The sequence below is a fragment of the Loxodonta africana genome, chromosome 12 (assembly GCF_030014295.1).
Source record: "Loxodonta africana isolate mLoxAfr1 chromosome 12, mLoxAfr1.hap2, whole genome shotgun sequence".
NCBI lineage: Eukaryota > Metazoa > Chordata > Mammalia > Proboscidea > Elephantidae > Loxodonta > Loxodonta africana.
Window position 1 is genome coordinate 64,947,929 of NC_087353.1, and position 21,788 is coordinate 64,969,716.

The 21,788-nt window shown below is 46.4% G+C and overlaps 2 protein-coding genes across 5 annotated transcripts in view; one reads left to right on the forward strand and one right to left on the reverse strand.

Annotated features, from left to right (window-relative positions):
- Nucleotides 1-550: 550 nt before the first annotated feature.
- On the forward strand, nucleotides 551-21,562 carry NUBP1 (NUBP iron-sulfur cluster assembly factor 1, cytosolic). Of its 4 annotated transcripts, none has more exons than XR_002787590.2 (11): nucleotides 552-639; nucleotides 718-822; nucleotides 2,353-2,486; nucleotides 8,063-8,131; nucleotides 10,517-10,549; nucleotides 11,205-11,295; nucleotides 12,189-12,343; nucleotides 15,233-15,343; nucleotides 15,641-15,747; nucleotides 19,263-19,346; nucleotides 20,089-21,562. XR_002787590.2 is itself a non-coding variant. In XM_003417626.4 (11 exons), the coding sequence occupies exons 1-11, from the start codon at nucleotides 621-623 to the stop codon at nucleotides 20,145-20,147; spliced, it is 963 nt and encodes a 320-aa protein (XP_003417674.1). In that variant the 5' UTR covers nucleotides 553-620; the 3' UTR covers nucleotides 20,148-21,438. The 4 variants fall into 4 exon arrangements, 3 of the variants coding, with proteins under 3 accessions (XP_064151643.1, XP_064151642.1, XP_003417674.1); XM_003417626.4 differs by having other exon boundaries at nucleotides 553-639; nucleotides 15,641-15,743; nucleotides 20,089-21,438; XM_064295573.1 differs by lacking the exon at nucleotides 8,063-8,131 and having other exon boundaries at nucleotides 551-639; nucleotides 15,641-15,743; nucleotides 20,089-21,561.
- TVP23A (trans-golgi network vesicle protein 23 homolog A) overlaps nucleotides 20,373-21,788 on the reverse strand; it is a 28,404-nt gene continuing 26,988 nt past the window's right edge. Inside the window, exons 7-8 of the mRNA XM_064294794.1 lie at nucleotides 21,343-21,402; nucleotides 20,373-20,504 (exon numbers count right to left, since the gene is read on the reverse strand). Coding sequence (XP_064150864.1) covers nucleotides 21,343-21,402 — 60 coding nt within the window. The 3' untranslated portion in view covers nucleotides 20,373-20,504. The remainder of the gene's footprint in view (nucleotides 20,505-21,342; nucleotides 21,403-21,788) is intronic.

The following is a 21,788-nucleotide window of genomic DNA, read 5'->3' on the forward strand; positions in this document are numbered from 1 at the left end:
TCAAATCCACCAGCTGGTCCTTGGAAACCCTATGGGGCAGTTCTACGCCATCTTACAGGGTCGCTGTGAGTAGGAAGCGACTCAAGGGCACCTAACAACAGGACAATTGACCTGGACTCTTCAAAATTATGTCCTGTAAGACACACACACACAGAAGGGAGGGGGTGCTGTACAAAACGGCAATGTGTGATCCTTAAGTGCATCCAGGATAGAGGTGGGGGGAAAGTCTTCTTTGGGACAATTGTGGGAATTTGAATACAACCTGTATGTTGAAGATAAATATACCTGGATATAAGCTATGTATCTTAATACAAACTACTGTTATTGTTAAATTTCTTGGGTATGAAAACAGCACTGAGGCTAGGCAGGATAACGCCTCTGTTCCTAGGTGATACATACTGTAAGTATTTGTGATGTGACAGACATCTGCAGCTCAATTTTAAAGGAAACACAAATAACAGAACCCTACCCTCACGCCACAAGACTCGCGCGTGCGCAGAGCCCTTTGTTTCCGAGACTTATTTCGCTCAGGCTAAGGGTTAAGGGTCAGATTGGCCGTCTCGGAACGGAAATGCACACCGGCGAGTTCCGGTGACCGCCTCGGCGGCAAAGGCGACGGAATGGAGGAGGTGCCTCACGGTGAGCGCGCGGAGAAGACACGGGTGGTAGATCTGAAGGCACGGGAGCCACTCTAACTATATTTTTGTGTCCGCGCAGACTGCCCCGGGACCGACAGCGCCGAGGCGGGCCGAGGGACCGCATGTCAGGGGTGCCCCAACCAGCGGCTGTGTGCCTCTGGCGCCGGCGCCGCTCCGGACCCGGGTGAGGACGGGGCAAGGCTACAACGGGAAGTGAAAGGCACGGGCCCGGAAGAGGCGGGGCGTGGAAGAAAGTGGGCGGTGGTGGAGGGGCGGGGCCTGAAGGATGAGTGACAGGAGTGGGCCAGGAAGCGTGTTAAAGGGAGCGGGGCCCAGAGAAAGAGGGGCGTGAAAAAAGACGACGAAAGTGAGGGGCGGCGCTCGGAGTTTGATTGACTGTAGTCGACAATGGTCGTGGCTGCGGAGGGAAACGAGTTAATAGACACGCTTTGAAGACAGGGAGCTCCCAGTGTTAAATCATGGCTCCGCCAGCGACTTTCTAGCTGTGTCACCTTTGGGCAAAATCTTCCTTGTGAGGAAAGATTCTGTCATTCGTTAAATAGAAATATTCATTAATCACTAGGCACAGTGCTCTGGGCTGGGGGTACAGGTGTGAACGAAACAGAGGGGATCCCTGCCCCGATGGAGCTTAGTTTAATAGAGGAGACGGATAATAGGTCACTACAGTGATGAACACTGAGAAAGGAGAATTCAGGGGTAGGAGGACTCTGGGAACTTGCCTAGATGGAAGGATCTTAGAAAGCAGGAGGCTGGGGGAAGAATTTAAGGGAGCTCAAAGAGAGACTTGGGTTTGATTCTTGGCCCCACCGCAAGCACTGTGATCTTGAGCAAGGGACTTAACCTCTGAGGCTCAGTTTCCTCATTGAAAATGAGGAGAAAAATAGGTGCCTCACAGTGTTGTAGGGATTTGAAGAGAGATATTTCATGCACAATGAAGTGTACAGTAAATGATAGTTATCGATGATAGATATATATTAAGTGTCTGCTAAAAAAAAATTTTTTTTATTATCAGGGTGTCTCAACTTCACTGTTGACTTTTGGGGCTGGATAATTCGTCGCCAAAGGGGCTGTCTTGTGCGTTGTAGGATGTGTAGAAGCATCGTTGGCCTCTACCCATGAGATGGCAGTGGCCACCCCTATCCCCTCAACCAAAATTGCCTCCAGCCCACTGCCGTGGAGTCAATTTTGACTCAGCAACCCTATGGGACAGAGTAGAACTGCCCCATAGGGTTTCCAAGGCTGTAAATTTTTATGGAAGCAGACTGCCACGTCTTTCTCCTGCAGAGCAGCTGTTGGGTTTGAACCACTGATCTTTTGGTTAGCAGCAGAGCACTTTAACCATTGTGTCACCAGGGCTTCAAAATACCTCCAGACATGGCCAGATGTCCCCTCTGGGATTTGCTCCCAGGTTGAGGATCATTAGTATATGCGAAGTTCTGTTCTGGAGCGGGACTAGAGCTCCACTTCAGACAGAGTCCCTATTTGCATGAATCTTATGTTCTAGTAAGGGTAGACAAACATAAACGAGAAAATTTCAAGTGGTGAGAATAGCCTTGTTTTTTTATAGCACTAAATGCCGTTAATTAAACGATATTTCTCACAGCTGCCAGGACTTAGCTCCTTCTAGCCTGTGGGAGAAGTGACATCTGATATCTACTGAGGGACTTTATCATTTAAACTGCTTTCTTTGCAGCCATAGAGGAAATTAAAGAGAAAATGAAAACCGTGAAACACAAAATCTTGGTGCTATCTGGGAAAGGCGGCGTTGGGAAAAGCACATTCAGTGCCCACCTCGCCCATGGCCTGGCAGAGGATGAAAACACACAGGTGGGACCGTGGTGAAAACTGGGAGATGCTCTTTCTGTCTGAGGGTTCGTGATGGCCTTTGGTAACCGATTCCTTAGATTAAGTTTAAGTGACCTCTTTGGAATCAAGATCCTGCAGAAAGAACAAGGGTATACCTAACCAGTTGCTGCCGAATGGACTCCATCTCGTGGCATCCCCATGTGTGTCAGAGTAGAAGTGGGTTCCACAGGGTTTTTAATGGCTGATTTTTCAGAAGTAGATCAGCAGGATTTCCTTCTGAGGTGCCTTTGGGTGGACCCAAACCTCCAACCTTTGGGTTAGCAGCTGAGCACATTAACTGTTTGCACCTAGGGACACCTAGGGAACACCTAGTGGTAAGATTCAAGTATTTCACTGGGTTCTCTAGCTGCGAAGGAAAATAGCAGTGCACATCTCTTTTATTACACTAAGTTCAGACTTCTTCCTCTTACTCATTAACCCCTTTCTGCCTGTCTGTAGGCCAGGGGTCAACATACTTTAGCCTGTGGACCAAATCCAGCCCAACTCCTGTCTTTATAGCCTATGAGATAAGATCGGTTTTTACATTTTTAAAAGGTTACATTGAAATAGTTTTATATTATTCTTGATTTTTTCCTCCTGGCCTGCAAAGCCTAAAATGTTTTTTATTTGACTCTCAAAGAAGAAGTTTGCACGGGGACATTTTCTTCTACCCAAATACACAGATGAGCATGAAAACTCAGATTACCTGGTGCTGCTCTGGGTTTTAGCTTTAATAAAAGGTGTGGTAGGATGAGGAACAAAAGCAATTCTGCTTATCAAAAAGATCAAATGGAAATTTGTGATACCTGTGATTTAAAAAATCTGCATTATTCTTTAGGACTCATAATTTTACATTGACTGTAGAAAAAGATCTAAGTATTCACTTGATTACCACTTTATGCTTAATAAAACCATGAGTACTATTGCTTTCTTTATTTCCTAACATAGTACTCATGCCACCATTCATTTTTTTCAGAATGAAATATTGCTCAAAACCACAATATAAAAAAACAAAAAAAATAGACCAAATAGCCAGAGTGGGCAGTGGGGACCAAGCCTACCACTCTGATGTCCTCTCAGTACACAATAAACAAAGACACACAGTGGTCCAGATACACCTTACTGTATCCAAGAACTCAGAGAATCCTTTTTTTTTTTTAATTATTAAGAAATTAGCATTTGGTCCAGGAGTCAGCAAGTTTCTTCTGTAAAGAGCCAGATGGTGAATATTTTGGGCTTTGGGGGCCATCTTGTCTCTGTTGTAACTACTCACCTGTTGTAATTACTCAACTCTGCTGTTGTAACGTGAAAGCAGCCATAGGTAATACGTAAACAAATGCGCATTACTGTGTCCTAATAAAACTTTGTTGTCACAAACTTGAATTTCAAATAATTTTCCCGTGTTATGCAATAGAATTACTCTTGATTTTTTTTTCTCAACCGTTTAAAAATGTTTATAGCTTATGGGTTGTACAACAACAGCGGGCAGACTGGATTTGGCCTGTAGGCCGTAGTTTGCTGACCTGGTCTAGTTCATAGTGCCAGAAGCAGTGGTGCTAGGGAAGAGCATCTTTGGAGGAGGGTTAGATCTTGAGTGGCTACTTGCCTTTTGGGGCAGTGAGGAGGCTAGGCCAGGTGGTCTATAAAGCTCTGTGTTTCTTTCACTCACTTGGGCTCTGAATGCTTCCTTTTAACTCATTTCTCTTCTGTTCATTTTATAAAGCCACTGTCTCTGGCCATCAGATGGCCCAGGAGGGCTTCTCTGTGGAATGTATATGGTACCTTGTAATGGGATGCAATTGGCATTACCAATGAGATGTAATGGTAAATACCACCCAAGATGTCCTCCAGGAATTTGGAGAGGGGAGAGATGACTGGCAGGGGACACTTGGGTGGGGCCCTTGGGATATGATAGAGACTAAAGGGACGTGTGTGGTAGCATTATGGCTAAAACACAGGCCCAAGTCTGACCCCCCAGGTTCACATCCCAGCTCCACCAACCCTAGTGCCGTGACCTTGCGCAGGTTGTCAGGCAGTTGTCACTGTCTTGGTTTTCTCATCTGTAAAATGGCACTCAGGACTGAGTGAGATTTGTCAGATTGAATGAATGTAAAGCGTTATACGGTGCCTGACATATAGCACCAGTACCAGTTGCTGTCGAATCAATGGCGACCCCATGTGTGTCAGAGTAGAACTATGCAGAGTTTTCAATGGCTGATTTTCTGGGTGGACTTGAACCACCAGCCTTTCAATTAGCAGCCAAGTGCGTTAACTGTTTGCATTACCCAGGGACTCCAACACATAATGAGGGCTCAGTAAATGTCCACGATAACAGTAATAATGAAGCTGTTAACTGGCATATGAAGGGCTGGTGATTTTCTGTTTTACAGATGATGAGTTTGTAACCTAGCCAAAGTACTGGGCTGAGCAGGTTCAAAGTATACGTGTTGATTCATTCTTCTACTTATCCAGCAACCTCTTGCCATTTGGGGCTCATATTTGTTTTGGCTAGTTGACTGGCAAAGCTGTCTGTTTTCTCAGGTTATCCAGGTCTGGATAGCAGGAACTTCTCAGCAGCATTCTTAGGTACCACCACGGAAGTGAGTACACTTCATCTGTTTCTTGTCCTGGTGGTGCAGTGGTTAAGTGCTAGGCTTGGTAACTGAAAGGTCGGTGGTTCGAACCCAGCAGCAGCTCTACAGGAGAAAGCAGTCTGCTTCTGTAAAGATTATAGCCTTGGAAACCCTATGGGGTAGTTCCACCCTGTCCTATAGGGTCACTATAAGTTGGAATTGACTCGATGGCAATAAGTTTGGGTATATGTATCATTTTACTCAAGATTCACTCCCTTGGTTGTGTTGTTAGTTGGTGTTGAGTCAGTTCTGACTAATGGTGACCCATGTGTGCAGAGTAGAACTGCTCCATTGGGTGTTCAAGGCTGTGGCATTATGGAAGCAGATACCCAGGTCTGTCACCCGAGATGCCTCTGGGCGGGTTCAGATGACCAACATTTCGGGAGTAGTCCAGCACTTAACTGTCTGCACCACCCAGGGATTCCTCCCTTGGTTGTAGGGACTTTCATTCTCCAAAAGGAAACTGATTACGTAATTCCGAAAAGGAGGGCCGTGGAGACTGAGCAGCTACATAAGAGTATTGACAATTGTCTCAGTTAGGGATTTAGTGATGGGTACAGTTTCCCAAACCGTGAGGCCCTGGTTGAAAATGTCTGTGGACAAATGGAAATGGGGAACCCAGGGTAGAGAAGGAGAGAGTGTTGACACATCATGAGGTTGGCAACCAATGTCACAAAACAGTATGTGTATTAATTCTTTAATGAGAAACTAATTTGCTCTGTAAACCTTCATCTAAAGCACAATAAAAAAGAAAGAAAATGTCTGTGGATGATTAACACACATCAACCCCACGTATCGAGACCAAACCCAACCCATTGCTGTTGAGTTGATTAAGTAGGCAAAAACCAAAAAAACCAAACCTGTTGCCATCGAGTCAATTCCGACTCATAGAAACCTTATAGGACAGAGTAGAACTGCCCCCACAGGGTTTCCAAGGAACGCCTGGTGGATCCAAACTGCTGAACAGTCAAATTCTTAACCAGTGCACCACCAGGATTCCCTTAAGTAGACAAAAAGCAATGTCAAATCCAATTGTCAGATTGAGTGTATGGTTCTGGTTTGCTCTTCTGGTGGCCAGCAGAGGGCGCATGAGGCAAACGGCTGATCGCTGTCTGAAACTTCTGACTACAGGTACGAGATCGAGATCCTGCGTGCTAAGGAAGTAGAAGGTTGGGTTTGCTGAGAGGATTGAAGAGGGAAGCAAGAAAGGAGTTTGGGGAAAGTTACCCAGAGTTACCCAAAGGTGCTGCACTTTAGTTCCGAGATATTACAGCTTTCATGATGGATGTTAGCCCTACTTTTAAAGGGTTCCTAAGGCAGTCTCATTTATCAATCAGACGAGGAAAGCAGGGTGTCTGAGGTAGAAAGAGGCATTTGAGGTGGTATTTAAAAAAAAGTATTTAAGTTACTAGTAAAGCACTTTTGTAGATTTGCTTGTTATTTTAAATTTCTTTTTTTGAAAGTTGGGCCTAAGCCACCATTAACCTTCAGGATCACAGAAAAACAGGGCTTGGTGAGAGGCCCCATGATATGGTACAGAGAGCCCTGGCCTTGGAGTCAGGAGACCTTGATTTACATCCCAGCTCTGCCTTTTCCTCACTGAACAAGTTGCTGAGCCTCTCTGAACCTCAGTTTTTTCTTCTGTAAAGATAATAATTCCCAGCCCCTAGGCAACAAGTGAGCCCAAACATGAAAATGCCCAACCCATGCCTGTCACATGGTAAGGGTTAAATAAACAGTAGCTGAGCCTCAAAATGGCCTGATAAATGCAGGTCATAAGGTCACCCTAGAGCTAGGCCAGGCTGAGCTATAGGGTGTCAATGAACCTTGCTGAGTTCTTTTTTTTTTTTTTTAATTTTATTGTACTTTAAATGAATGTTTACAGTTTAAGTTAATTTCTCATTCAAAAATTTATACACATACTATTTGGTGACATCAGTTGCAATCCCTACAATGTGACAGCACTATCCCCCTTTCCACTTCAGTTTCTCTCCGTTTGTTCAGTTTTTCTTTCCCTTCCTGCCTTCTCGTCTTGGGACAGGAGTTGCCCATTTGGTCTCACATATTTGATTGAACTAAAAATTAAGAAGCACTTTCCTCATATGTGTTACTCTTTGCTTTATAGGCTTATCTAATTTTTGTCTGAAAAGTGGGCTTCAGGAATGATTTCACTTCTGAGTTAGCAGAGTGTCCAGGGGCCATAGTCTCCGGGGTTCCTCCAGTCTCTGTCAGACCAGTAAGTCTTTTATCATGGATTTAATTTTGTTCTACATCTTTCTCCCACTCTGTCTGGGACTTTCTGTTGTGATCCCTGTCAGAGTGGTCGGTGGTAGTAGTTGGGCACCATCTAGTTCTTCTGGGCACAGGCTGGTGGAGGCTGTTGTTCATGCAGCCCATTAGTCCTTTGGGCTAATATTTTCCTCGTGTCTTTGGTTTTCTTCATTCTCCTTTGCTCTGGACGGGATGGGACCAATAGTTGTAGATGACCACTTACAAGCTTTTAAGACCCCAGACGCTACTCACCAAGGTAGGATGTAGAACATTTTCTTTATAAATCATGTTATACCAGTTGACATAGATGTCCCCCGAGACTATGGTCCCAGCAACTCAGTCCTTTAAGGTGTTTGGATGCATCTAAGAAACTTCTGTGCCTTTGCCTTGGTCAGGTTGTGCTGACTTCCCCTAAATTATGTGTTGTCTTTGCTGAGTTCTTCTTAGGAGTTCTAGACTGTTGCCTCGATGACCTGGAAGATAAACATTACTACTGTTATTGCTCTCCCTCGTGAGATTAGCTTGACCAAGTCTGGCCCAGTTTCTTGCTGTCTTCTCGGCTTTCCCCTTTTCCTCTAACCCTGTTCCCCTCTCAATTGTGCACATTTGGAGTATTGTACATGCACTTATCGTACCTACTCTTCTTGTTCTCAGATTGCTCTCCTAGACATTGATATATGTGGGCCATCGATTCCCAAGATAATGGGATTGGAAGGAGAACAGGTAATAGCTGTATTTCAAAACTCTCAAAACTCAGGATATTCTCTTGAGATGAACTTTACAGCACTGAACTATTAAACCTAAACAACGAGGTAAGCAGAGCCCATAAATTGTTATGTGGGCACATGAAATCAGTTGTTCACTAATCAGTTCAGTGGTCTGTTCTCTAGTCCTCTGTGTACTGTCACAGTAGCTGTAAGTTCAGAGAGGGCATAATATATCCAGACCATCTGAGATGGGTTAGTTTCAGTGCCTTCTTAGAGGGGAAGGGAAACAACAAGTCAAATGCAGAAGTAAGACAAGGAAATTTAGCTCTGACTGGGAAGGCTAGCCTAGGGTTTGCAAGGGGCCTGCACCCTGGAAGCCAGGGAATATTTCTGCCCTTGTGGTCTCCCCTGGGGAACTGAGACTGAGGTCGGCAAGTGACATGGGGTGGGGGCAGGGCAGACGCTAGTCCCTCTTTCGGGGGCAGCAAAAGCAGCCCAAGGAGAGGCCTCCCAAGAACACCTTTTTGAAGCTGGGACTCAAGGGCTGAAATGTTCCAGGGGTTTCCAGCTTGGTTCATTGTTTAATTACATGCTGGGCACTATTCTGGGTGCTGGGGATACAGTGGTGAACGAGGGAGGTAAACACCCCTGCCCTCCTGAGGTGATGGACAATACAGTGGACTATTACCCAGCCATAAGAAGAAATAAAACCCTGACACATGCCGTGACACGGGTGAGCTTTGAAAACATCATGCTGAGCGAATTGTCCACTTTAGAATGGCGAATTGTTTGATGTGTGAATTACATCTCCATCAAGTTGTTTTAAGAAAAGCAAGACTTCATCAAGGAAAATAGACTTTCTGTTTTGACTTCTATAATTGGCTCAACATAAAAAAACCCTTACTGCGGGACAGATAAGCAACATCATAATAAAGAGAGAAAATATTTAAGTTGTCAAGGACTTCATTTTACTTGGAACCAGAATCAATGCACCATGGAAGCAGCAGTCAGGAAATCAAACGACGTATTGCACTGGGCAAATCTGTTGCAAAAGACCTTTAAATGTGAAAAAGCGAAGATGTCACTTTGAGGACTAAGGTGTGCCCGACTCTATTGCCTCATGTGCATATGAAAGCTGGACAATGAGTAAGGAAGACCGAAGAAGAATTGATGCTTTTGAATTGTGGTGTTGGCAGAGAATATTGCATATACCATGGGCATCCAGAAGAACAAACAAATTTGTCTCGGAAGAAGTACAGCCGGAACGCTCCTTAGAAGCAAGGACAGCGAGACTTCATCTCATGTACTTTGGACACGTTACCAGGAGGAACCAGTCCTTAGAGAAGGACATCATGCTTGATAAAGTAGAGGGGGAATGAAAAAGAGGAAGACCATCAACAAGATGGATTGTCATGGTGGCTGCAACAATGGACTCAAGCACGGCAGTGATTATGAGAATGGTGCAGTACCACACAGTGTTTCATTCTGTTGTACACTGGGTTGCTACGAGTCGCAGCCGACTGAACAGCACCTGACAACAACAGAAAGTTGCTCTAAAGAAGTATAATTTCCAAGATTGATGTGTAATTGGAACTTGCTTTTTTTTTAGTTGTAGCATCATAAAAAATTAAAAAATGGTGTGGAGTTGAACCTTGAAGCACAGTGGTGAGCTTCCCACTGATCCCGGGGCTCTTGCCCCCCTGAGCTAGAGCTCAAATTCAGGCTGCTGGCAGAGCAGGTTTTTTTTTTTTTTTTTTTAATGTATATAATACAACATTTGCCAATTTAACATTTTTCACATGTAAATTTAGTAACATCAGTTAATCATGTCGTGCAGCCATAACCAGTATCCACTGCCAAGTTTACCATAAACAGGAATCCAATGCTTCTAAACGGTGACTCCTCTTTTCTCCCCACCCCCGCCCCCCCATCCCGCCCCTGGTAACCACTAATAAACTTGGATTCTCTACATTTGTAACAGGGCAGGTTTTGAATCAACTATTTCAAGTCATTCCCTTTACTCTTGGACTTTTTCAAAAGCAATCTCATTGCGCCACAGTTCCTTCCACTTTCTCAACAACCCCGAACCAAGTTTTATCACGCTCTAAAAATACCTCAGACCCAAAATTAGATTTGAACTCAGGTAGCTTTGGTTCCCTGACCAGGTACCTAGGAAGTTTCAAAATAACCCAAACTTGGGGGAAAGGGTATCAGATTACATCTTCCATTACCCAGCCACCCTCTCTTTATCCCCTATCTAAGAATTCAGGGGTAGCATGTAAGACGATGAATTGTGTTTTACAAAGCGGTCTTCTTACTTTGTAAAATTTGTCTAGCGCATGAAATGTGACTGGGGTGCATAATTTCTTACAAATGAACATAGATGCTCGTGTTCCCACAGGTTCATCAGAGCGGCTCGGGCTGGTCTCTGGTGGTGAGTTTTACTTCTTTGCCTTGTTTTTAAGGTTGTGCGTTATGTCATGTGTATGTAACGAATATGTGGTAGATGTGCACCATTTTCTCAATCCATTCATTTGTCCATCAACAAATCTTTATTGAGGCACTTTTCTAGGCACAGGGGATATAATTAAGACCAGGCATTATTGGTAAGGGATCAGTTAGTAAATATTTTCATCTTACGGGCCATACAGTCTTTGCCATTATAGCTTGAAAGCACCGTAGATAATATGTAAATGAATAACCATGACTGTTCCAGCAAAACTTTATTACAAAAATAGACAGTGGACCTGATTTGGCCCCAAGGGCCATAGTTTGCCAGTCCCTGGTTAAGACAGTTAAGGAGAGAACGTTCATTTATTTCATTCAGGTTCACTGTGATTGCAGCATAGGGCTACACGGTGCCTCCTTCTAATCTTCCCCACCCCCCAGCATGGTAACCTTTGTTTTATTTTTTTCCGAAAATGATTTGAGACTAGAAAGAGTGAATATACTCATAGGTCATGTGGTAATTTTTGTCCTGAAAATGGTTTTTTCAGCCAGAAGACCTAGGGAAGTCCTTATTTTATGTTTTAACTCAAGTGTGCCTTGCGGAGTGATAGTCTCTGTGCCTCCTTCTGTCCCCTCTCCAGTACGTGGAAGACAACCTGGGGGTGATGTCGGTTGGCTTCTTGCTCAGCAGTCCTGATGACGCTGTTATCTGGAGGGGACCGAAGAAAAACGGTTTGTCACTCTGCTGCTTATTTCTGTCACATTCCTCCAAGGCCATTACTTGCTCTTGGTTTTATTTGCGTCCTGTGCTGTCAAGATGGCAGCAGACTTCTGTTATCCTTCATAAACCGAAAAAAAAAAAAAAACCTGTTGCTGTTGAGTCAATTCTGACTCATAGCAACCCTATAGGACAGAGTAGAACTGCCCCATAGTGTTTCGAAGGAGCGCCTGGTGGATTCGAACTGCTGACCTTTTTGTTAGCAACCATAGCACTTAGCCACTACACAACCAGGGTTTAATGTGTGATTTTAAGCATCTGGTTGCCTCTTTCTTCAGTGGTTGAAGAGAGCTAATATAAATGCCGGATTTGATTTTATAATCCTTAATATCCATTGTAAATTTTCTCTCCTTAAAACGTATATAGTAAAAAAAAAAGTATATAGCCATGAAATTATTATTATGGTTATATGGTGGCCTATTTGTGTCAGAGAGAGAGAGAAGCGTGAAGTGAAACCCGTTTTGGGTTGATTTGGTATCGAGACTTAGTAATTCAAAAATGCTAGTTAGTCTGGGGTTCCTCAGCCTTTGCACCATTGACATTCTGGGCAAGATAATTCTTTGTGGGAGGCTGTCCTGTGCATTATAGGACTTTTAGCAGCATCCCTGCCCTCTGCCTATCAGATTCCAGTAGCACACCCTTCCCCGCCAACTGTGCCCTGACATGACAACCAACAATGTCTCCAGACTCTGCCAGTAACTCCTCAGGGGCAAGGTTGCCCTGCTTGAGCACCACTAATTGACAGCATAGACTAAGTGTACCTACAGATCACAAAAGCACGCTTCTGTAAAAGAGTCACAAGTTCAGAAAAGGACAAATGCGGCATCCCCTCCGGGTCTCTTTCCAGGCATGATCAAGCAGTTCCTCCGGGATGTGGACTGGGGGGAGATTGACTACCTCATCGTGGACACGCCGCCCGGGACCTCCGACGAGCACCTCTCGGTCGTTCATTATCTCTCAGCAGCACACATTGACGGAGCTGTGGTAATTACCACTCCCCAGGTAAGCCTGGGCCTTGCTTGGTGTCCAGACAGCAGCTGGGCTCAGGTTGTCCCCGGCTTTGCAATATCTCTTTACTATGTGGTTCTGAGACCGAGTCTCTCTGAGACTTCAGAGTGTGAGTTCACCCACCTTGGATTTGCGTACACCTTTTGTTAAGAACTGGATCTTTGACCCAGGCATTTGCAGTTGAGAAATAAGCTTTGCTGTTGTAGTTATTAGATGCTGTTGAGTCGATTCCGATACATGGTGTCCCCATGTGACAGAGTAGAACTGCCCCATGGGGTTTTCTAGGCTGTAATCTTTATGGAAACAGATTGCCAGGTCTTTCTCCAGCAGAGCTGCTGGGTGGGTTCAAACTGCTAACCTTGTGGTTAGCTGCCGAGTGCTTAACCATTGCGCCAATATTTTGCTGTTGTCCACAAATTAAGCAGTCATCGTTCAAAATTGCCTTCTTTTCGGTTCCCCTCACAAAGCCAGCAGGACTGTTGTTGCTGCTGTCATTTAGACTGCCTTGTGTGGCCACATCACCCTCCTGGTGCTCCTGCGCCATGGCCCCGCAGTGAACAGCAGTTCCTCCACTCACATTCCAGAATGATTTGGGCAGCCTCCCCAGCATCAACAGAACTGCTCTGGGTGTGAACAGGGGCTTCTGGGTAAGCCACTCTGGGTCCTGGACCTTCCTTGGAGGTGCCCAACTCTCTTCTGTACCAGTCACACAAAGGCTGTGCCTCGAGGCCTGTGCTGTACCCAAATGAAGAGATCGCCGTCGTGTGGTCTTAAGTAAATCCTGCAGCAAATACATGCAACCAGGGCTGTGGTAGGCTGTATTATTGTTGTCATCAATCCCAACGGGCCCCAAGAAACCAACAGTTTTCTGTTACGTTTTCCATCTCATCATGGTGTTCTTCTCCACTGTCCTCAAAAAATGTCATTTGTTGTGAGCTGCTGTTGAGTTGGCCCCCAACTTGTAGCAGCCCCATGTACAATAGAATGAAACAATGCCCAGTCCTACGTCATCCTCATGATCAGTTGCACATCAGGCAGTTGTGATCCATAGGGTTTTTACTGGCTGATTTTCAGAAGTAGATCACCAGGCCTTTCTTCCTAGTTCATCTTAGTCTGGAAGCTCTGTTGAAACCTCTCTGGCATCACAGCAACACACAAGCCTCCACTGACAGGTGGGTGACAGCTAGGCATGAGGTGCGTTGGCCAGAAAAGTAGCGTGAGATGAGATGGCTGTAAGGGGGAGTGGGGCCCACCATCACCCACAGCAGGGTGGCAGAACTGCGGCAGCCTGGGGTGCCCACCATGATCAGCTTGTGTTATGGCCCAGCCCAGGCCACCAGGATGGAATTTATTAGACACCAGGCACTGAGCTGGGCTCCAGGGCTCCCATCTCCCTGATGGCCCATGCAGTTCAGTGAGAAGCTGGACATTAAATAAACCAGCCCGTTTTGCATGGGGTCCCCATGAGTCCAAGGCAGCTAAGTGAGGAAAAATAGGGTACAAAGCAGTGTTCATGCACAGGACCCACACTGTAAAATAAGCACCGGAGTTCAGAAGTGAATTTGAAGTCCCTCAGGTTGTTTGTGTTCATGGTAACCTAGAACGGGGATTGTTAGCAAACCTTTTCTGTAAATGGCCAGGTAGTAAATACTGGGCACCATACAGTCCCTGGAAACACTGGTGGCACAGTGGGTAAGAGCTACAGCTGCTAACCAAAAGGTCGGCAGTTCGAATCCAACAGGTGCTCCCTTGAAACCGCATGGGGCAGTTCTACTCTGTCCTATAGGGTTGCTATGAGTCAAAGTCGACTCAACGGCAATGGGTTTTGTTTTGTTTTGGTGTATAGTCTCTATTGCACCTACTCAATTCTGTCATTGTAGCGTGAAAGCAGCCCTAGACAGTATGTAAAAGAGTGGGTGTGGTTGTGTTACAATAAAACTTTATTTACAAAAACAGATGGTGGATTAGATTTGGTCCACCGACCCCTTTGTGCACACAAGTGTAATTTGTGTACTTTGGCTCATAGTAGTCTGTGCCTGAGAAAGTAGAGCATCAGGATATCGTAAAAGGTCACGTTTCTCTAGATTCATTCTATGTTTGATATGTGACTGTTCAAGTTTATGCTTTCAAGGTTTTCTGGGAAACAAACAGCACCTAGAACAGAGCTCAGCACATACACCCGCTCCCCCCCACTGCCGTCGAGTCAATTCTGATTCATAGAGACCTATAGGACAACTGCCCCACTGGGTTTCCTAGGCTGTAATCTTTATGGAAGTAGACTGCCACATCTTTCTCCTGCAGAGTGGCTGGTAGGTTTGAACCGCTGACCTTTTAGTTAGCAGCTGAGCACTTTAACCACTGTACCACCAGGGCTTCTTGCTTAGCACATACCAAAAACCCAGTGCTGTCGAGTTGATTCCGACTCATAACAACCCTATAGGACAGAGTAGAACTGCCCCATAGAGTTTCCAAGGAGCACCTGGCAGATTTGAACTGCCGACCCTTTGGTTAGCAGCCATAGCACTTGACCACTGTGCCACCAGGGTTTCCACTTAGCACATACCAAAAAAAAAAAACAAACCCAGTCCCGTCGAGTCGATTCCAGCTCACAGCAACCCTATAGGACAGAGTAGAACTGCCCCATAGAGTTTCCAAGGAGCACCTGGCAGATTCGAACTGCCGACCCTTTGGTTAGCAGCCGCAGCACTTAACCACTACGCCACCAGGGTTTCCACTTAGCGCATAGTAGATGCTAAATAAGTATTTATTGAATGAACGACACAAAGCTCAAAGGCTTCGTTCCAACGTCCCCTTGACTACATAAACACATTCTGTGTCTTACACTTTGGCTGTGGAATAGCCAGTCTTTTTCAACCATGACAGGAAATATCACTCCAGGATGTCCGGAAAGAAATCAACTTCTGCCACAAGGTGAAGCTGCCTATCATCGGGGTGGTGGAGAACATGAGTGGCTTCGTCTGCCCTAAGTGCAAGGTGAGGGCATGGCCGGTTGTCAAGTTCCCTAAACAAAAGCCCTTCCCCTCGTGCTTAAGAAAATTATAGGAATGGTGGTCTGTGAAGCCCTTTGTGTTTTCACCATCCTTTCAGGAAGTGGAATCACAATTAAAACCCTTTATTGCTGACTGACTGAAGATCTTTTGTCGCTTAGTTGTTTCACATTCCAAACAAGTCATGTTTTTAAGTTCCTTTAAAATGTGGTCCCTTCTGATCGTAAAACAAAATCCTGTCTGCCTCCTCTTTTAACTTGCCTTTTTTTTTTTTTTTTTACAGAAAGAAGCACAGATCTTCCCTCCAACGACGGGGGGCGCAGAGGCCATGTGCCAGGACCTGAAGATCCCTCTCCTTGGCAGAGTGCCTCTGGATCCTCAGATAGGTAGGTGAGTCTGCAGGCCTGGTCCCGACCTGCTGCCATCGACTGGGGCCTTCATTCCCTGATCAGCCACCATGGGTCTGGCAAGGTCCAGGAAGGGGCCTTCATTCCCTGATCAGCCACCATGGGTCTGGCAAGGTCCAGGAGCTGACGCTGCAGCTGACCTCCCCAGGAGGCTGGCTGTGTTGCTGCCATAGCAGATCAGCTGAACACATGGACACGTAGCCAGAAACAAACCCGTTGCCATCGAGTTGATTGCAACTCATAGCGACCCTATAGGACAGAGTAGAACTACCCCCTAGGGTTTCCAAGGAGCGGCTGGTAGATTCGAACTGCTTACCTTAACCACCATGCCACCAGAGCTCCCACGTAGCCAAGGGAGCCAGGCAGCCTCAGGGAGGTGGCAGTGGTAGCTAGGCCTGGGAGACTAGTGATCACTCTGGGAAGGCAGCACAGCCCCTTTGCCTCCAGTGCTGAGACAACCTCGGTTCTCTCCGTGAGCACTAGGCGAAGTCACTGGCCTGTGTCAGGGTCTACGATGCATGAAAAATGCTTCTCTTGAAGAACCAGAATCTCCCCCGATCCTGTGAGACACGCATGTGAGTGGCCCATAGGAATCAGAGGAGGAACAGCAGGTCCTGTGTCTACCCCATCCCAGAGCATAGGCTTGCTTTGTGGGGTTTTCTTTCCCCAAGACAGCAGTGTTGAACTTGCTGCAGTTATGTGTGCCCACGACATGACGCCTTTGATGGGGAGCTGGAATGTCACATTTAGCGGAGGTACCTGGGCCTGCAGAGAAGCAGTGAGAGGTGGCTCTAAGGGGGCTAGGGCCCAGGTGTAGATGGCTTTGCACCTGAGCCTTGGCACTCCAAGTTCATTTGTTAGGGATTGAGGAACGTTGATATTTCTGAGCCTGGACAGAGGATGAGCAGCCCCCGTGTGCCAGGAAGGCTTGGGGGCCAGCTGCGTTGGGGGACTGGCAGAAAGGTAGTGGTGGTGTCCACGTTGTGAGGTCAGGACCTGACCAGGGGTCTGGGTGTTGGCATGAGAGGAATGGGTACACAGGACGTAAAAGTGACAGGTTTTGATGGCTGGGGAGAGAGACATCAAGAGGTCTGCAGTATCCATCGCAAGTCTTTTGAAAGAGGAACATCACTCACAGAAACAGTGAATGCAGAGGGAGTGCTGTGGAGAGCAGAGTGCTGTCTGGGTAGGGGATGGTCTCCCTTTGTGGGCCGCATCCGAGAGACGGGTGAGACCTTGGTTCGTGCAGCAGGCTAAAGAGAGGAGAGTGGTCAGCAATGGAGGGTCACGTCCATCAAGGGGAGACTCAAGTCCCCAGGAAGGACTGTAGTGAGGAGAGGGCCAAGAATACAACCCAGGGGATACCTGCCTTGCAGGGTGAGAATCGCCTCAGGAGGAGCCCTGAGATCCCCCTTGTTCCCACATTAAAAAGTACTTCTCTGGTGTATGGTTTTCCCCAGAAAATGCAGAAAACCACAACAGCGTCTTCAGCCTTCCCTAGTGTGAAAGATACTGAGTAAGCAGTTTTTGCATTGACCCTGCCTGCTGCTGAGTCTCCACAAACAGTCCCTTGCATAAGAGTGGGTATCTGCCACTCAGATGCCCCCAGGGAACACTGGGGAAAGCAAAGGAACAAAGTGGCCCTTACAAGATTGCTCTGGGACCACTGACCTCCCAGACCTATCCCAGCCAATGTGAACACGAGGGCTTCCCCAGCTGGCTCCACATGTTCCCACTGTAGCCCAGCCCCATGTGAGATACCCCTCTTCCATCACCCCCTCACCACAGACCCCTTCCCTCCGTCAGGTTTCCCCGTCCCACCGGCAACACAACTGGGAGTCAGGGAGTGGTGACTGGAAAGTCAGCCTTGCCAGGGTTCACCTGCAGTTGGATCGCAGCAGTCGGAACAACGTGCCCCTTTCTCAGCTTTCTCCAGTAGCGCTCAGCTTCTGGGAGCAGGGGTGGAGCAGGTCTCCCCAGGATTTGAGGGCTGGCAGAGCAGCCAGAGGAAGAGGGGAAAAACTCCAGGGCAGAGGCTCTCGGAGGAGGGTCTAAGGCCTTGCCTTTTGTGTCCTTTGGGCTGCCGCCTGACATGCTGCTCCAGAGACAAGCTGCACATCCATAGGAGGGGACTGGCTGTACCTCCCTAAAGCGCGTAACCACACCGCGGGGGGACTAGCAGATCTAAAGATGCCTATGTGGAATGACCTTCAAGGTACAATTGTATATCAAAAAAGCAATGGGCAGCGTTCTGCATTCTAGTTTGGGGAGTAGTGTCTGGAGTCTTAAAAGCTTTTGAGTAGCCATCTAAGATAACAACTATTGGTCTCTACTCGTCCGGAGCAAAAGAGAAAGAAGGAAATTAAATACTCAAAGAAGAAACTAGTCTACAGGACAGACAGTCTACATGAACCACGGCCTCATCTCTCCTGAGACCAGAATAACTACATGGTGCCCAGTTACCACTACCAACCATTTTAATCAAGGATACAATAGATGGACCCTGATAGAATGGGAGAAAAATATGGAACAGAACCTCGAATTTCTACAAAACAAAACCAGAACTACTGAGTCTGGACAGTTCCCAAGACTGTCACCCTGAGATATTCTTCAAACTTTGAACTGAAACTAACCCAAGGTCACCTTGTAGCTAAATAACAAATTGGCTCAAAAAATAATATCACCTGTAAGTACTACATTCTTTTGAAAAATCACCTGTATGAAACCAAACAGTCAACATTACTTTACAACAAATACGAGAATGTAAGGGAGTAGGGAAACTAGATTAATGGAAATGAACAACTAGCATGGAAATAATGAGAACATTCATGAAATATGAAGGATGTAATCATTGTCAGTGAACAACTTGTGTAGAAATTGTTGAATGGGAACCTGAACTGCTGTGCAAACCTTCACCAAAAACAAAGTATTATTAAAAGAAAAAAAGTAATGGGCAGAACATGTGTTGTATGCTCCCATTTGATTTGATTTTATGTGTGTGTACCACATTTATATGCCTACATTATTTCTGGAAAGATACCCAAAACACTGGTAGCCTCTTTTGAGCTTACTTTTTATGATAGATCCTATGTGTTCCATACTGTTTTACCATGCACATTATCTTTTCATGGAAAAAACAACTAGATATTTTAAAAATGCAGGTTCCTGGGCCCACTTAGGAGCTACCGAGTAAATTCTTCACAGGGCCCTGGAACCTGCATTGACCACATCCCATCCAGATAACTTGTAGGCACACCAATGAGCCAGGTGTGGGTCAGATCTGTGTTGAAGTGCTAGTGCAGGGTCCCCACTGAGTGATGGGGGCAGCTGAGTTTCTGAAGAGCCCAACTTCCTCACCGAGCTTTCTTCCTCATCATGACTGAGCTGGGGTCGGCATTAAAGCACCATCATAGCACTGGGACAAGAAGAGCCCCGAGGTCATGGTGCCACTGTGTTCTCCCGTTATGGGTTTAACTTTCTCTCATTTGTTTCTTTAAGGAAAGAGTTGTGACAAAGGACAGTCTTTTTTGACTGAAGCCCCGGATTCACCAGCTACATTAGCCTACAGAAGTATAATCCAAAGTAAGTGTTTAAGTGAGCCTCGTAACCTCCAGATCCTATGGGACCAGGAGGTGACATGAGTGAGCTCAGTGGGCCGGGTGTGAGAATAACCACTTTCCATTTAGGATGACAAGTGGTCACTGCCATTTAGCCTCACGTGGGGACAGCAGTGGGTGGTGGGGGCTGGGGTGACCTGGGCAGTGGCTCCCCTGAGTAAGGAAGTCAGGAATCAGAGAAGTCTGTGAGAAATCCTCCAATAATTGTTAAGTGTCATAAGCTAATTCATAGTTCAGAAAACATGGTAAGTACAAGTTTTATGGTATGGAAAATATATCTCAATAAAGCTGTAAAAAAAAAATGATTAACAAAAAACCACCTGCAGACCTGATTCTGCTGGTGGGCAGCCGTGGAAGGCCTCAGATTCCAGGTAAGGTGTCAGCTATGAAAGCTGGAGCCACCTCATCTGTGGCTGGCTTCAGTTGGCCTAGTCACATGGTGTCAAGGGTAAGTACCGTTGCTCCCAGGATTCTCGATGTACAGAATGGGCCAATGTCAGGCCGCAGGCGTGTGTCCTAACCAAGGATGGGCAGCATGTGGTATTAGGTTCACTGCTGAAGATTCCAGGCATCGGCTGGAATGCAGCTCAAGTGAGGCCATCTGGACATCCTGCCCGGTCAGAACGCTGCCCTCCCCAGCAAGGGGGCAGCTGCCTCGGGGACAGAAGAGCCATTGGTGCTTCTTTGCTTGTCACTTTTTTTTCTAGGAATCCAAGAGTTTTGTAGTCTGCAGCCTTCACACGAGGAGAAGCTCATTGGTTCCTGAAATGTGGAAAACATGAAGGACGAAAGAGAGCACCAAGCTGAGGCGCTCAGCCAGCAGTACTCTCGGGGCAGAGTGGGGTCACAGGGGTACAGGGACCAGGCTCAGGCATGGTTTGAAGTCACCTCTTCAGAGACACTTTAATCTAATTTTTGTACACTTTCCTTTAGAATATATGTAAAGAGCATTCTTGACAAATCTGCCGTTTTAAAAATAAAAATTTCTCCTCCTCCAAAACTTCTCCAAGGCTTCCTTCACATGAAAAACACACGGGATTATGGGATTACGAAATCTTCTTTGTTAGAAGTTATTCAGTTAGCGAACCCTTCACTGAAGCCATCTCTGCCCCTCAAGAGAAACCTAAAAAAGGACCAAAGGGATAAACGTGTTGCTTAATTGCAAAATACACACTCACGTTTTCAAACAGCATAGTCTAAATAGTTACCCTTCAAATTGAGCAAAGTTAAAATGGCGGTAGAGCCTCATGCCGGGGATCAGTTCCGAGGTCAGCACATACGATGAAGAGAGGTGTCACCAAGATGGCCCTTGAAAAGCTCTCAAATTGCCCATATAGGACAGACTTTGTGGTTGTGTATACACCCTGCATAGTATATGTATATAATCAATCCAGTAATTTCCTGTGTTTTTTTATAACGTGCAGTAAGGATTTATATTTTTTTATAACGTGCGGTAAGAAACTGCGTCTGTAGTGAGTTGGCATACAAAATAGCGGATGATGGTTTTAATCACAGAGGAGAGACAGACGTAAACCCTGGAATCACCCTGCTGCCCTGAGCCCCACAGGAACTGAGAGCAGTGTGGGGGAGAGAGTGAATTCCTGTTTTCCATCTCTCTCCGGGGCACAGAAGCAGAAGGATGAGAAATCCCCTTGTTCTTTCCCACCCCTTCTTTTATTCCCCCTCCCTTTCCACTCCTTTGTGCCTGCTACTATGGTAGAATTTGCACAAGTTCAACGGGAGGAAGCTAGGACCCCTGCGCCACAATGGGTAATGATGGTGCAGAGCCCAGGGGAAGGAGGCCCGATGCACAGTCCTTGGCCTGGCTATGACTTCCGCCATCTCAGGGAACTGGAGGAGGCCACCCCCAGGCCACCAGCCCAGCTGGGCCCAGGGACACTGCACTTCTCCCAAGCTCCCAGCCCTGGGCAGTCTAGACTGTGCCCTGACCTCCTCCTCACCTAATGCTTGTGGATTTCCAGTCTCTCAAGTACAGGCTTCTGGAAGTCACCTGGGCAGGCCTGCAAGAGGAAAAGTCACCATGTTCCTGTGCCAACTGGCAGTAGGCAGGTTCTGCTGCGTCAGGGCAAGAGTAGACCTGCAGTGTCCACACAGCCTGCCAAGCTGGTGGCTGGGTAAGCTGGTCACTGAGTGCCCTGGCCTAAAGCAGTGCTCTTCAGAATTACGATGGCGTAGGCTACGTCAGGATGAGCCTGGCCAACATTTCAAAGACTCATTCCTCACTTCTAGAAATATTTGCTAAGGGTGTTCATGGTAGAAATAATGAAAAACCTTGTGGGTTTTTTCCTTCTTAATTCAATAATTTTTTAAACATCTCTTACCAGCAGCCTGGCCAATGTGGAGAACATTAAACACTGCAGTTGCCAATAGGCCTGCTTTGTTTGAG